Source organism: Montipora foliosa, chromosome 5 (assembly GCF_036669935.1).
Source record: "Montipora foliosa isolate CH-2021 chromosome 5, ASM3666993v2, whole genome shotgun sequence".
NCBI lineage: Eukaryota > Metazoa > Cnidaria > Anthozoa > Scleractinia > Acroporidae > Montipora > Montipora foliosa.
Window position 1 is genome coordinate 36,838,319 of NC_090873.1, and position 14,528 is coordinate 36,852,846.

At 38.9% G+C, this 14,528-nt stretch overlaps 1 protein-coding gene across 1 annotated transcript in view; it reads right to left on the minus strand.

Annotated features, from left to right (window-relative positions):
• The window catches only part of LOC138004096 (replication factor C subunit 1-like), a 41,645-nt gene extending 28,600 nt beyond the window's left edge, over window positions 1-13,045 (minus strand). Inside the window, exons 1-7 of the mRNA XM_068850501.1 lie at window positions 12,984-13,045; window positions 12,766-12,906; window positions 8,863-8,956; window positions 5,451-5,484; window positions 1,998-2,074; window positions 1,603-1,693; window positions 269-365 (exon numbers count right to left, since the gene is read on the minus strand). Coding sequence (XP_068706602.1) covers window positions 269-365; window positions 1,603-1,693; window positions 1,998-2,074; window positions 5,451-5,484; window positions 8,863-8,956; window positions 12,766-12,906; window positions 12,984-12,986 — 537 coding nt within the window. The 5' untranslated portion in view covers window positions 12,987-13,045. The remainder of the gene's footprint in view (window positions 1-268; window positions 366-1,602; window positions 1,694-1,997; window positions 2,075-5,450; window positions 5,485-8,862; window positions 8,957-12,765; window positions 12,907-12,983) is intronic.
• Between the last annotated feature and the right edge of the window lie 1,483 nt (window positions 13,046-14,528).

The following is a 14,528-nucleotide window of genomic DNA, read 5'->3' on the forward strand; positions in this document are numbered from 1 at the left end:
TCATAATGAAATTTAACACTCTAATAATTATTTAAAAGTAGATCTCCACCATGAATACAGTATATAATATTATTACATGAATGTCATGCTTCAAAATTTTCCCTGGTTCATTTTTTTCTAAATCAGCTCAATTTTGATTTTCGCTTTAAACATTAGACACAGAAAAATCAAAATTTAACTGGTTTGAAATATTTTCAACGTAGGAAAAAATTGAACCACAACAAAATTCAATCAACTATGTGAAGAAAATTTGCGGTAGTCATCAAACCTGCTTCCTTTTCGTAGCAAATACTTTTCTTGAAGCTCTCTCAACAGGAGAAGATCCAAAGAAATCCGATGCAGATGTGGGTTTCACTTTTTCTGGACTGAAAAAACAACAACCCAAGGAATTTCTTTCAAAATCTAGTTAACAATTCAAGGCTGCTGCCTAAGAAATTTTTTTTGGGGAGGCCTTCGGGCTTTCAACATTAAAAGTTAGTAGCCCAACTCATTTTTTTCATGAGCCCAGAATTAATTAATTCCAGCTGGGATCATATTTACAAGAAAGTGAGGATGAATCAAGTAGGGCACCCGTTTGGGATACTTGTTAAGAAATTTGGTTGCCCATGCTGGCAAATAAGGCGCCCCAGTCGACTGGGTGACCGTTAGGCAGCAACCTTGAACTTCTTTTGTTTAACACTTAAGTATGAACTTTATTGTTGATTCCTTTATCATTTATTTATTATTATTTTTTTTCACTTACATTTTCACTTATAATTATGTACCTACAATTGTACCCACATAGTAGTTTTTCGAATATGAGGGGCAGCATTTTTTTCTCAAAGAAATTGTTTGTTGGCCCCAAATGTGATCCAAACTCAAGGTGCTTATTGCTGAGTATCTTCTTGCAACAAAACTTGTGCAGGGACGATTCTTCATTCCCTTGCCACCATCTTGTCATTATTCTAACTGTACAAAATAAGCACCCGCAAGAAAGCAGCAGGATTTACAGGTTTTTCTCTAAATTCTAGGTGAATTTCCTTCTGCCACTTTTGTAGACTGCAATCTTCAGTTGAGACAGCATTAATCTAGGGATGAGTTGAACCAAATTCCTCAATTTGAGATGCATCTTATAACCAAGTATGTTATTTTAATGAGATTTTCAGTTTGTGATATAAATGTGACAAATTTTGAAAGATGAAGGTGCATCTTAATTACATGTATAACCAAGTGCTCCTTGTATCCAAAAAACTATGGTAAATGTATTTTGACATCACAATGTAAAGCCTTGGCCACCTATTTCCAACAATAAGGTAAAGTTAAAGGTTAGCATTCTTTTTATGCAGCTGTTTATCCTCACTTGAAGAGTGTAGCATTTGGGGGACACTTTGTGACGTTAATTGTCTGTATTCCAAGACACGAATGATGTTGAAGTTGAGGAGAAAAGCTAGGGGACACTTTGTGACGTCCGCTAATTATTGAGATCTGTGTATGTAGTGTACTGTACATCTAATTAATTAGGGGATACATACTGTTGTTTTTAAAATGCAAAGTGACTGAGCTCTGCATAACACTACAGATTACACTGAAACTGATAACATTAATAATGATTTCATCCCCTACCTCTCCTTCACTTGAATCACCTCTTTGCTTGTCTTAGTTTCAGCTTGTTTCACAGACTTTTTCAGCTTCTGAGGAACAACTTCCTCCTTATCTATAGGATGATAATGGAATTATGATTTGAAAATAACGAGAACAATGACAAAAATGATGATTATGCTGATGATGATGACGAAGAATAACAAATGACCACGAAAACAATGATAGTGATTGCAACTACAATTTTGACCTTAATTGAAGTGTTGCATGCATTGCAGAAATAAACTGCATAGATTTCTTTCTTATACAGTACACATGTACTGTGATCCTCTAGTTTAGTTGGACGCAATTCAACTCATCCATGTGGTCCAAAACGTGGTCAGTTACCTTAAAACACATTAACGTTAAACTGTAGTTACCAGAGTCCTCAAAGGTGGTATTTCTTCTGCTTTTCTTAGGCTTGGAACTGCCATCTTTTGCAGCAGACGTCACCTTTCTGTAGCACAAAGTAAACAGTGATCATCAACATTAATCTCTCCTGCTGCAGGGAGGTGCTGTCACAAGTGCAGCAAAATGAACCATTTTTGAAGGATGTGTCGTAGCCCAGAGGGGCAAAAGAAGCCGGTAAATATTCTTGATGATTGTGACTCTGACGCTGAGGTTATGTTTATTGGGGCAATTAGTGCAGAAAACAAGGACTGGGTTGAAACTGTCAGTTTCGGAAACGTCCAAGAGTTGTTCAAATTAGATATTGGGGCCCAGTGCAATGTCTTACCTACAGCTGCTCATGACAAGGTCACAACAAAACCTTTGCAATCCTTGTCAGCAAAGTTAGAGAGTTACACCAAAATGTGTATTAAACCTGTTGGAAAATGTAAGTTGCCTTGTTGGGTGCGTGGGGAAAAGTATCATGTTTGTTTTCAAGTGAAATGGAAAGTATGTGCTCCTCTTGGGTAGGGAAACATGTGAGAAGATGCATCTTATCCAGGGCATAAAAGCATTCTAAATGAGTTCCCTGAAGTATTCCAAGGACTTGGGTGTCTCCCTGGGAAGTATCACATAAATATCAACCCTTTAGTTCCTCCTGTAGTGCACCCACCCAGTCAAGTTCCCTACTCTAAGCGAGAGCCATTGAAGAAGGAACTGGACAGAATGGTGGAGGTTGGAATCCTAGAGAAACCTTGAATGAACCAGCTGATGAGGTGAGCAGGGGGGGGTACTGGATGTATCCCTGGCTGGGGAGGTGGGGCGCGGGCGCGGCCCCTCATACCCTGACCCTGTTTAAGACAAATATCGCTGATTTTCCTCCTTTAGGATATTATGATGCACAGAGATCATTGACATTGCAAGTTGATGCTAGTTCAACCGGTCTTGGTGCTGCATTGATTCAGGGAAACCAACCAGTAGCTTATGCGTACAAGGCGCTTACACCCACGCAGCAAAAGTATGCTCAAATTGAAAAAGAACTTTTGGTTGTGGTATTTGGTTGTACCAAATTTGCAGAGTATAATTATTGTAGGCCGTAACGTTAAAGTTGAATCAGATCATAAGCCTTTGGAGGCCATTAAGAAGAAGTCTCTACATGTAGCACCCTTGAGCCTGCAACAGATGCTGGTCCAGCTCCAATGCTTCCCAGGAATCACTGTAGTGTACAAGCGTGGGGAAAGCCTACACTTAGCGGATGCTCTAGATCACAAGCCCATTTAAAATAGTACCTGACAAAATTATGCTGAGCAGTTAGGCATCAACTTAGTAGAGCATGTTATCTCAGAACAACAGTTGGCCAAGTTTGATGAAGCAACCAAGGAAGATGAGATCCTGTTGGAACTTCAACAGGTAATAAATATTGTCTGGTTGGCCCGATTCCAGAGGTCAAGTCCCCCTCAACGCACAAGAGTTCGGGAATTACAGATCAGTACTAAGCACATGGGCTTATTGTAAAGGGGAAAAAGATCATTGTCCCTAGTGCTTTGAGAGGGGAGATGGTTGAGAAACTTCATGAGGGACAGCTTGGAATCAACAAGACAATAGCGAGAGCATGCAAAGTATTATTCTGGCCTGGGATGACAGTTGATCTGACAGAGAAGATTAAGAACTGTCCAGTATGTTTAGAAAATAGACCAAGTCAGTAGCCTGAACCACAGAGGTCACAAGAGATCCCACCACTGCCCTGGGCTAAGGTTGGCAAAGACATAATCCTACACAAGAATAGTCGAAACTACCTTGTTACTATTGATTGTTACTCCAAGTGGACAGAACTAACTTTAGTCCCTTCCATGACCAGCACTGGAGTAATTACTGCACTAAGTTCTCAGTTCGCAAGGTATGGTGCTCCCTCAGTGGTTAAGTTTCGGACAATGGTCTATGCTACAGTTCTGCAAAGTTTAAAAAGTTTTTGAAGGACTGGGGTTTTCATCATGTCAAGTCAAGTCTAGGGCACCCCCAGTCAAATGGTCAGTCCAAACAGTTAAGTTAATGCTTGAGAAAGCTGACGACGCATGCAAAGCCCTCCTTTCATGTTGGAATACTCAGTTGGAGGAAGTCAACCTGTCATCCTCGCAAATGGGAAGGCGTTTGAGAACCCAAAATTAATTCCAATGACCAGAGAAATGATAAAGCCCCAACTGTATGATCCTGAAGAAGTCTTGCCTAAGCAGTAACGCTAAAAAAAAGACAAAGAAAGCAGAAGCTGCAGCATGACAAAACAATAAAGGAACTGCCACCACTGATGAATGGCGAGTTTGTAAGAGTTCGAGAAGGCAACAAGTGGAAGCCTGCTAGAGTTACAGAGATTCATCCATCATCTAGATCCTACAAGGTTGAAACAGAACAGGGAGACTGCTCAAGAAATCATTGCCATTTGCTAAGAACTGAAGAGCCCAAGGCATCAGAGTTTGCATGCACAGTCCAATCTGATGAAGACCTACACTGTAACAGACACTGCAGTTGAGATGTCTGGTGCAGGGGCCTTGCAGAATCCTGGGTCACCACTGGTCAAAATGTCCATGACTACTACCACACGGTCCGGTAGGACACTTATAGAACATTCAGGGTTCAAAGACTATGTCCAGTTTTAGCCCCAGTGGGAACTGTTTTGTAACATTTCACAAAGTCTTGTGTTCAAATTAGAGACAGAAACACTACTCCAGTGGTTACGTTGTCTGGAGTTTTCCATTGCCACTGTTTGTTAATTCTGTAATTTTTTCAGTTGTGTTTCCTTTGCTTGCTTGCTTTTCTTTCGTTTAAAAAAAAGGGGGAGATGAAACAGGTCAGCGGTTGCACCAGTTATGTGGTGTGGGGAATAAAGCAGTGTTCTGTACATCTGCCATCTTGTCTTATTATTATTATTATTATTATTATTATTATTATTATTATTATTATTATTATTATTATTATTATTATTATTGTTATTGTTATTATTATTATTGATGAGGTGTTCAGTCACTTTGTACTTTTGTTTAACATGGGGCTAAAATAATAATTTTATCAGTCGATTGTTTCTTATAGCTTATACATGCTATCAAAGATAATTTATATTAAGACAATTTTAAAAAATCCTCAGTACATTTAGTCTTTAAAAAGGAAGTTTTTCTATCACCCATGATGCCCTGTGGGCAGGTGGTCAGGCATGCCTTTACTGTACCTCTCTTAATTGGCATTATTGTAAAAAGGAATTGGAGGGGTTACCAGAAAGAGGAAGCACATTTCTGGGTGATTTTTTAATGGAGGTCCCAGATATGCACACTCCCTCCTCCTCCTCCTCCTCCTGAGGTTACATGTAACTTATTGTAAGAATAAATAACCCAGGAGCTCTGCTTTTAGGCTTGGCTAAATCTATATAAAATTATTATTCCTTAGACAGGATAAATTACCTTATTTTAGGTGGCAGTGGATCTTCATCAGAATCTAATAAGGCAAGGCAACAACAGGGTCAGTGAAAGACTCAGAATCTACAAATGTGTACAGAGAATATGGCACTTCTTAGTCTAACCACTGGCTAAAGCTTGCACAATAAAATGAATGTAACTCAGCCCTCTAAGAGTACTGCTGCACATGTACATGTATATAGGCTATATACATGTAGGTATGTGCCGCTGTGGGTGTTTTCAAGCAGTTTACTCTAGAATAGGGTACAGTGTATACAAATCAGGGCATTTGGGTCTAGATTAGGGTATCATTTTTCACGAAACTGACCAGTCGGTTAAAGATGTTATCTAGACTGAGAAAACCAGGAAAAGACTAAACAAACTGACAAGTACAAAGAGAGAGAAACAGTTTTGTTTTGGCTAGACTGTGCTCCTAGTGACCTCGGTAGTTTCTGGAAAACTGCTATATGTACTATGGGGTGGGGGGGGGGGGGGGTTTGGAGAGTTTACTCTATTATAGGGTAGCAAAATTAGCTGAACTAGCTCTGGTATAGGCTAAGGGTTCCAGGGTCCCAGTGCCACACCCCACCCAGAAATTCCTAAAGTACTGCCTCCCCCCCACCCCCCCATTCAGCATGACTGACTATTTTACCCTCCCGACCCACCTGATATGCAGATGATGACCTGCATTTTGGGATGAGAGCAACAAGTTACAGGGTGTCTAGAAAAGGCAGACCTAAAAAATAACGCTTCCTTTGCAATCACTATTACATACTAAATTCTGACCAATTCAGTTCAGTGATGAATAATAATACAATGACTTTTTGCCTCTGTGAATTATGCAAATGAGCCTCAAAACCTGTATTGAAAACATGTCGCTAGATCGCTAGAAAGGGTTTATGTTTAGTCTGATAAAATAATATCTTTTAGCTAATCATGGCACATGCAGAATTGCACCATTGCTTTTATTATCTTGGATATATATGTAGGGTGATAACCGGGTCTTGAAATTGCGACTCACTGGTTGCCAATGTGACCAAAGAAATTAAATTTAATGCTGGCGACTAGATTTTCAGCACTGGTTGCCAGCTGGCGAATCACGTTTTGTCTGAAACCCAGGATAAACAGCAGACAACTGTTGTATTTGAATCTTTATGTGGTGAAATTGTTCGGAACTGGTAGCTAGAACACTTTCTCCATTAAAATAATGTATAAATACCACAAGAAAATCGGTTTCTCACATTGTTAATTAATAGCACAAAATGTACTTCGATACTTTGATCACCACGTTTAGTAGGTGCCATTATTGTTTCAGCGGCTTCATGGGATCATGGGCACACTTAAACACCGTATGCTTGTTGCCGTTTTATCTCGGTCGGAGACTGGTACGAGCATTGTGGCTGTGTGGGGGCCAAGGCCAAGCAATAGGGACTTGACGATACTCCGACTACAGATTACGGACTACCGATGGACACTTGTTCCCCAAGTCTAGAGCACTGGATCAAGTATGGGGCTCATGGCGTGAAAACACGAAGTTAAGTTGGCGGACAACAGACTACATGTACGTGATACGGTCAAAGCAGCAGTGCTAGCCCTTACAAGCAAAATTGAGCTGAGGAAATCCGAAATAAATTACTTGACTTTTGGCTTCACAAGAACAGCCTATTACATGATTAGTAAAGCAGGAAGTTTTTAAAAGCACGCAATTTCCACCGGCCGTTGTCGCCTTTGTTGACTACGCAAACTTGCATGACTACTCGCCGTCGTGAGCTCGCCACGGTGGCTCAAGGGAAAACCCAGTGTCTCATCCCAGTCCCAAACACCTCCCGTCTGTAGTCGGCGTATCTTAAAGTCCCTAATAATTGTGTGCTTGCCACGCAAGCTAGCTGTAGGAGAATAAAGAACTACGTTTTGAAGAGGCGAAAAGCAAGGATAAAGGACCCATGTTTGCCTTGCTATGGAAAAAAAAGGACTGTGCTTCGCTCCATTTCAAATAATCTTAAAGAACACCATCACCAAACTAAGCCGAAAACGTGTTGTTGTTGTTGTTTTTTTTTTTTGTGCTATTAAATAATAATTTTTATGACTAATTCCTTGCATGCAAAGTTGGCGACCAAAATTTATGATCTGGCGGCCAAATTTTCCCCATTAGTCGCCAGCTGGCACCTAAGCAAAAAAATTACATGTAATTTCAAGCCCTGGTAATAGCATGATAATCATACGGAAATCATGGGAATAAAAAATGTGGCCAGACAAAGTTCCATTTACTCAGTGGCACTGTAAAACACTAAAATTTATTTTACTCATCAGTGGAACTAAAATAACAATTTCTTACTAGTTAATATACATGTACAATAAAAAATTGAACTAGACCGTTCTTCTACTCTTATGGCTATTTTCTCCCATTTACTGCAATTTTTTTTTTTTACACTGGTTCTGCCATTTGACAGTTAATTAAGGTACACTAACAAAACTATTGATGCCATCATTCTCAAATTCAAATAAAAAACTCTAGGTGAGTTCTTAATATAGTGAAATGTACATGTGAAGGTCTCAGTGCATATGATTAATAAGAGAAAATCAAATATGCACACAAATCACGAACTTTAATTTAACAACCAGGAGTTATATACGGTAAGGGTCGAGTGACAGCGTTACAACAACGCGTCACACAATGTGTACATTTATAATTCAATATAATACATACTTAATTGGCCGCTGCCCATAGGGTCTTTTCAGGACCATTGGAATAGTTATCGAAACAACAGGACAGAACAGAACAACAACAACAATAACAGTTTACTGTTAAGAATCCCAACTGGCCGGAGGCAAACCAGTTGGCTATTTACAAGTGTTATAAACAGTTACCATGAATGACCAACTTCTTCCTTAATATTGTTTTGTGTGCGTCTTTTAGGTTGCCCCTCACTTCACTGGGTATTTCTAGATAATTTTATTTGCTGTTGAAGTAAGGAAATCTGCTTATGATGCAATCCTGCCTGATGCGATTGTACAGGTAGCACTTCTTTGTATACTTTGCTGAAGAAAGTTCATTTCCTCACAGGTCCACGAGCTTGCCTTAGACATGTACATGTATAACGGAAGGTTTTTTGGAATAACCATGACTTTACAAAGTACTGTTTAAAAGTTAAGAATAATAAAATTATTACTAACACCAAATCATTATTATAAGTTTTCTACATGTACGTGTACATGATATTAAGTCTACATTTTCTAGTTCTGCGTTTTCTACATCCTGGTCTGCTTTTTCTAGGTCTGTGATACAAACTATCTAGGTCTGTGGGTCTGGGTTTTTCAGACGTGTACAGGTACCCATAAGTTACATGTAACATGTGGTTTAATGTACAGTTTAACTGTTAAATAACAAAATAATCTCAAGAAAAAAACAAACAGATACCTGAATCAATACACTTTCTTGTCTTCTTTTTCTTCTTAGTTCCTTTCTGATTATGCCTTTTTGTGATCTCATCATCTTCACTGCTCGATAAAGTCTGCGAAAATTATAGATGGTGCATAAGTTGCAAATGAACAAAGTACTGTTATCAAAAATTTACTAACAATCCTTCAAACTTAAGGAGGGTCAAACCAGTTTTAACACTTTCAACAGTACTATTTTGAGATTATACCCTGTATATGTAAGCATTGAAAGACTAAATATATATGGCCCTTTTAGAAGATGGCTTTCAGCCCAGTCAAAGTGCACCGGCAGACAGCCATTTTGCCACCTATAAGGCAATACAAGTACGTGTATCTGACGTCTACTAAAGTTCAACGATGACAAATTTATGTGAGGTCTCCACTAGACTAAGATTAATTGTAACCAAAAAATATGTATGAATGTTTCTTTTGGTAAATCAAGATGAAAAATTGAGTATGGCAGGGTTACTGGGGCCTAGGCAAGCCTTGAACATGACGTGGGTAATTGAGCAACATAAAGGCAAAGCTCTTGCAATTACAAACCGATCGGCGTCTAAACGAGCTTGTGGAGAGCATTCCATTGCTTATCCGAAAATTGTTTAAATCTTTTGTAAGATATCAGGTATGTTGACTTACAAATCTATGGTTTTGCATTTGTACAATGTTAATTGTTCCAAGTACATGTAGTTGAAGAGTTTGATAAAAGTTTTGATTTCATAAGGACTTTCCCAATAACTGACTGGGCTGGGCTTATTTTTTGCCATGGCATGTCACATCACTGAGTGCATCTTTTAACCAGTTATTGGTGTTTCAGTTGGTACATGTAGCATAGCATTTGCCATTACAGTTTGGTAATGTACAACATATACAAAATGTACCAACTTTTTCACGTAATGGTAAATGTTATGGTACAATGTACATGCACCGATTGAAACACCAATAATTATTGCTTAACAAGATGCACACAATGATGTGACAGAAAAGTTTACCACGGCAACAAACAAGCCATCTACAAATTATGCCATATGATTGACCCCTATTTTTTTTATTGCTGGATGGTGAGCAGCACGCTAAGATGAAACTCTCTTCGAAGTTATAAAAAAGTCTCTGGAGCGGATTCAGAGCCACCTTAAAATTTTCCAGTAAAACTTGCGAAGACGGCTACGAATCTGGTTAAAGTAATGGAATTTTTTTCACTTACTTCCCATGCTGTAACATATCACCTACTGCATAATCATTTAAACCATTGACTCCTAAAAAAAAACAGCCCCACTGCCACCCCCTGCCCCCAACCCATCTGGCATTCGACAGAGTAAAATCTACAATATTACTGTTACAGTATCAAGCCTCACTCTTAAGAGTCAATGGGTTAGTTCCAGTTTCAGTTTATTTTTGCCACTTTTGTTATTTTAAATTACAAAATAAATATATCTTAATGAAAAATATATCCTTGAAAGTGTATTGCAAACTGTCAGATAATTATTTGTTCTACAAGAAAATAAGTAAAAGGCATTGGAGTTGCTAGATAAGTATTATAATGATGAATTTGATTAGTCAGCAAAAACATTTCATTGAATGCATCAGGAAGAAGGTCTTTCTTAAAAGAAAACAGAAACTTGCCAATTTGAGATCGATAAATATCACTGAGTCAAAGTAATTTCTGAACTAAGTATATCTAATGTAACGGATACCAATGGGTAACTGTAGCACTGACTCCTGAACCACCCCCCCCCCCCCCCCCCCCCCCACCCTTTGATGAGAAAAATCAAATCAATAGTATTACGTGCAAGTCTGACTCATGGGAGTCAATGGGTTAAAGTCATTAATGGTCTAATGGTTTATTGTAATTTCCGGGCAGTAGATTACCCCAACGGCCATTTTTTGCAATAACAAGAAAAAAATTTCAACAGATTACCCGCACCCAAAAGCAAAAGAAATTTGTGAACTCACAAAGTTATCTGCACGAGCGATAACTTTGAGCTTATGCTCAAAAGTCATTTCCAAAGTGTCTAATCTAATGATTACCAAATGGTTTATACATAGTTGGTGAATGAATGTGGGGGTTGCTTAGCAAGCCTTCAGATATTACGCGATGGTGCGATTTCGCACAATCAACCTCAAATTGCATCTGATCGCATAATTCACAAAAGAACGCACAAAATTCATAAAATAACACATAAATCAACATGTTTCTGCATAAATACGCCATTTTTACCTTGGAAAACAGCTAAAAAGCCTTTGTTACCTTTGATTTTGTAAACATTCGAAGTTCAAGGTGTTATTTTGCATGTCAGGGGTCTGGTACGAGTCTCATACTTAAAGCGTCGCCTATTGGTGCAACACAAACACGCCCTTTGTTCAGATTAGCAAATCTGTTCAGGAATATAATATTAATATTGATCATTCATTAATGGCATGTTAGCTGTGTCCTTTAAACTTTAAACGTGGTGCACCAATAGGCCACTTGCACTAAGAGGTCATGAGACATCGCTTTTATGAAAATGAAAGTTACATGATTTTGCCTTCGAAACACTATTAGTGGGTCATCTCTTAAACAAAATAATAGTGATTTGGTTTTTCAAACCCGCACCATTTGCTTAAAATGAGGAAGTCCTTAGCTGGTCACGTGACCCAACCTTGATTTTTTTTAAATTATGAATTACCGCCTTCTGACACAAATTTTGCACTTGAACTTCAAGGAAAATGTTGAAAAGATGATGTGGTAACGTTTATGGCACATCTGAACTCAACTATCAAACATTTAACAAGATATAAGCAAAAAGTAGTTTTGGCCGCCATGTTGGAGGGCAAGAGTATGCCCTCCAACATGGCGGCCAATACAAATCATGCTACTTTGTTGAAAAATCAAAGTACCATAAAATATCTCCCTTAAACGCGTTTCCTCTCAAATTTCGCGTGTAAGATAATTTTTATGTGTTCTGTTAATTTTTGGCAACAGCAAGATTACAACTCACACGTGACCTCTTAGTGCAAGTGGCCTATAGTGCAGAAGACCTCATCTTTTTTAGTTATCCCAACTAATGGTGATCAAGATTCATAATTACTTTTCCCTTTTGTTCAAAATGTCTTTGGGGCAGTAAAAATGTGTTTTTCTCATCCTGAAACCTTAAAAAACAAGCTTAAAATTGCGCAGAAAAAAATTCGCTAATTTACATTATTTATCGCATAATTGGCCTTTCTAATCGCATAATCTGCCCTGCAAATTTTGCATAATTTGCATTTTTTCATTGCACCCTATCAGATGGCCTGGCTTTTAATACCCATTGACTCCTCACCCCACCACACACATCGATGAGTACAATCACCTGGCATTAGACAGAGTAAACCTATAGTATTCAAAAGTCTCATTCCGAGACGTTAATGGGTTAAAGGCATTTCCAAAGTGTATCTAATGGTTACCAACAGTGCTTGGTGCTCAAATTAGTGGGCGTCCGGTCGTCCCAGACGACCAGCAAGTTTACCGGGTGACTAGTTTTTGGTAAAGTGAACAGGTTGGTTGCCCTCCCTCTGCCCCAGTACTTCCCATGGCTTAGTGCAACTAAATATCGAAGTGTATGTAGTAAACTACATACATGTAAGAAAGTTCTATGGCATGCATTAGCCATGTTTTCTACCACTGAGGGAGATTTCTTGAAGGATACGTTTGTGTCATATTGACTGACTCACTCTCACAGAAATCACTAGACAGCCCCTTTCTGAAAACCTCACCCATGGGAAGGGGTAGAGGGGTGTTACATGTATGTGGATGTCGACAAAGTTACAGCCATTGTTATTTTGAAAACTTTCCTCTACATGTTCAAGAATAAGTAGCCATTGTTTCATCACACAAATAAAAACAAAAAAAAAATTAGCTTAAACTCACTTTGCTTTTCTCTCTGGCTTTCCTAATAACTTGCTCGGGTACAAATTTCACTTTTGAGGAATCTCTACTGCGTTGATCCCCTGACTTCGAAACGACTGGTTTTGCAGTATTCCCCTTCGGACTAAAGAAAGACCGGATATCCTGTAAAAGAAGAGCTTATTCTCGTCATTTCTTAGGAAAACAAACCTCAAAAAGGAAAATTTCAACGCTAAACTAACCATTGCAATTACCACATACACATTTCCCTTTTTCGCGCCATCTTTGAACCTTCTTCAAACTTTGATGGTCAGCGGATTCTCAGCCCTTGTAGTTAAGTACTTTATGTATTCCTTATTATAACGAGCAAGCCGAGCGAAGACGCGAGGCTTGCGAAGCGGCCAGCTTAATGCCGCGCGAAGTATTGCACGGCGGGTCTAATCTGCAGGTCGCAGGTTGCAGGTCATTGTTTCACCAATACAGAAAGTATCCTAAACATTCATAAAAGCTAACCTTAGGCCTAAAAACGTTTGTTTAGGCCTAATTAGGCCTAAGGTTATCTTTTAAGAATGTTTAGGATACTTTCTGTATTGGTGAAACAATGACCTGCAACCCGCGACCTGCGACCTGCGACCCGCAAATTAAACCTGCCGAGTATTGCAGCAGGCAGAAAAATTCTCGATTGTGTGAAAGCGCGTGTTTTTATGTGCGATGTCATTAGACAAACTTGCATGACGTGCGCGACTATTGATGATCTCAGTTGAGGGTGCCCTAAACTTTTTACGTGAAGCGTGATGGGGCGATTTATTTTCTCGTGAATCGTGATTTCATTTTTTTTTAAATTCGTGATTCGTGATTAAAGATGGTAAGATCTTTTCATGTCCACGTTAAAGAATTTTTTTAATTAAACGTGACCCGTGAATAAAGATTTGAATTAAACGTGATTCGTGAACCACTGTGTTTTGCGGGATGAAAATCTGGCCATTTTATTGTTTTAAAAATGTACGTATTGTTTACGAACGGCTTAAATTAGGTTTTGATAGGACATGAATTTCATATGGATCGATAAAAGTCATAAAATAGACCACCAATGGTTTTTAAACAAATAAGATAAGACATTACGTCATCTTTTGTCGCGAATGCCGAAGATTGGAACCACGTACTCTGACGTAGGGCTGGTTTGAAGTGAACCGGCTTCAGAAGAGAGAGGTGCATTTTTCTTCCTTTTTATGTGAAGTGTATGAACCAACTCAGCCGACTATTGTTCGTTAGAGTGGGAATAGTCGGAATATTGACCAATATTTCGGCTTTTGTGCGCAGACGCTACATACATGAATACAACGGACTAACCGTGCGTGAGTTGTGCAGGAAATAAGGAAAACAACTTGTACCGAAAACAATACGTCTTGGTGAATTCAACGACAGTCCATTAACTCAGGAGACCTCAGGAGACTAACAATCGAATTTTCAGTAGAAAAACAGACATCTACAGCGAACCGCGGCGAACCGAGGCGTGCAAACACACAAATCTTAGATTATTTACTCTTACTCTAGTTAAAAGTCGAAATGTGACTCCATCAGACAAGGACAACTCCAGAGATTCCAACCATTCCGATTTGATGTGTTCCCTCCCGCTTTCCCGATTTTTATCAGATTCTCCCGATTTATCATGAAATTCTGAAAACAAGGAAAAAATGCTTATCCTAAGTTCTTTTTTGCGATCTGAGTGTAAAACTCTTAATACGTACCCTCAGGAGTATCCTATAATGTCTCGCCCAGTCTCCCCG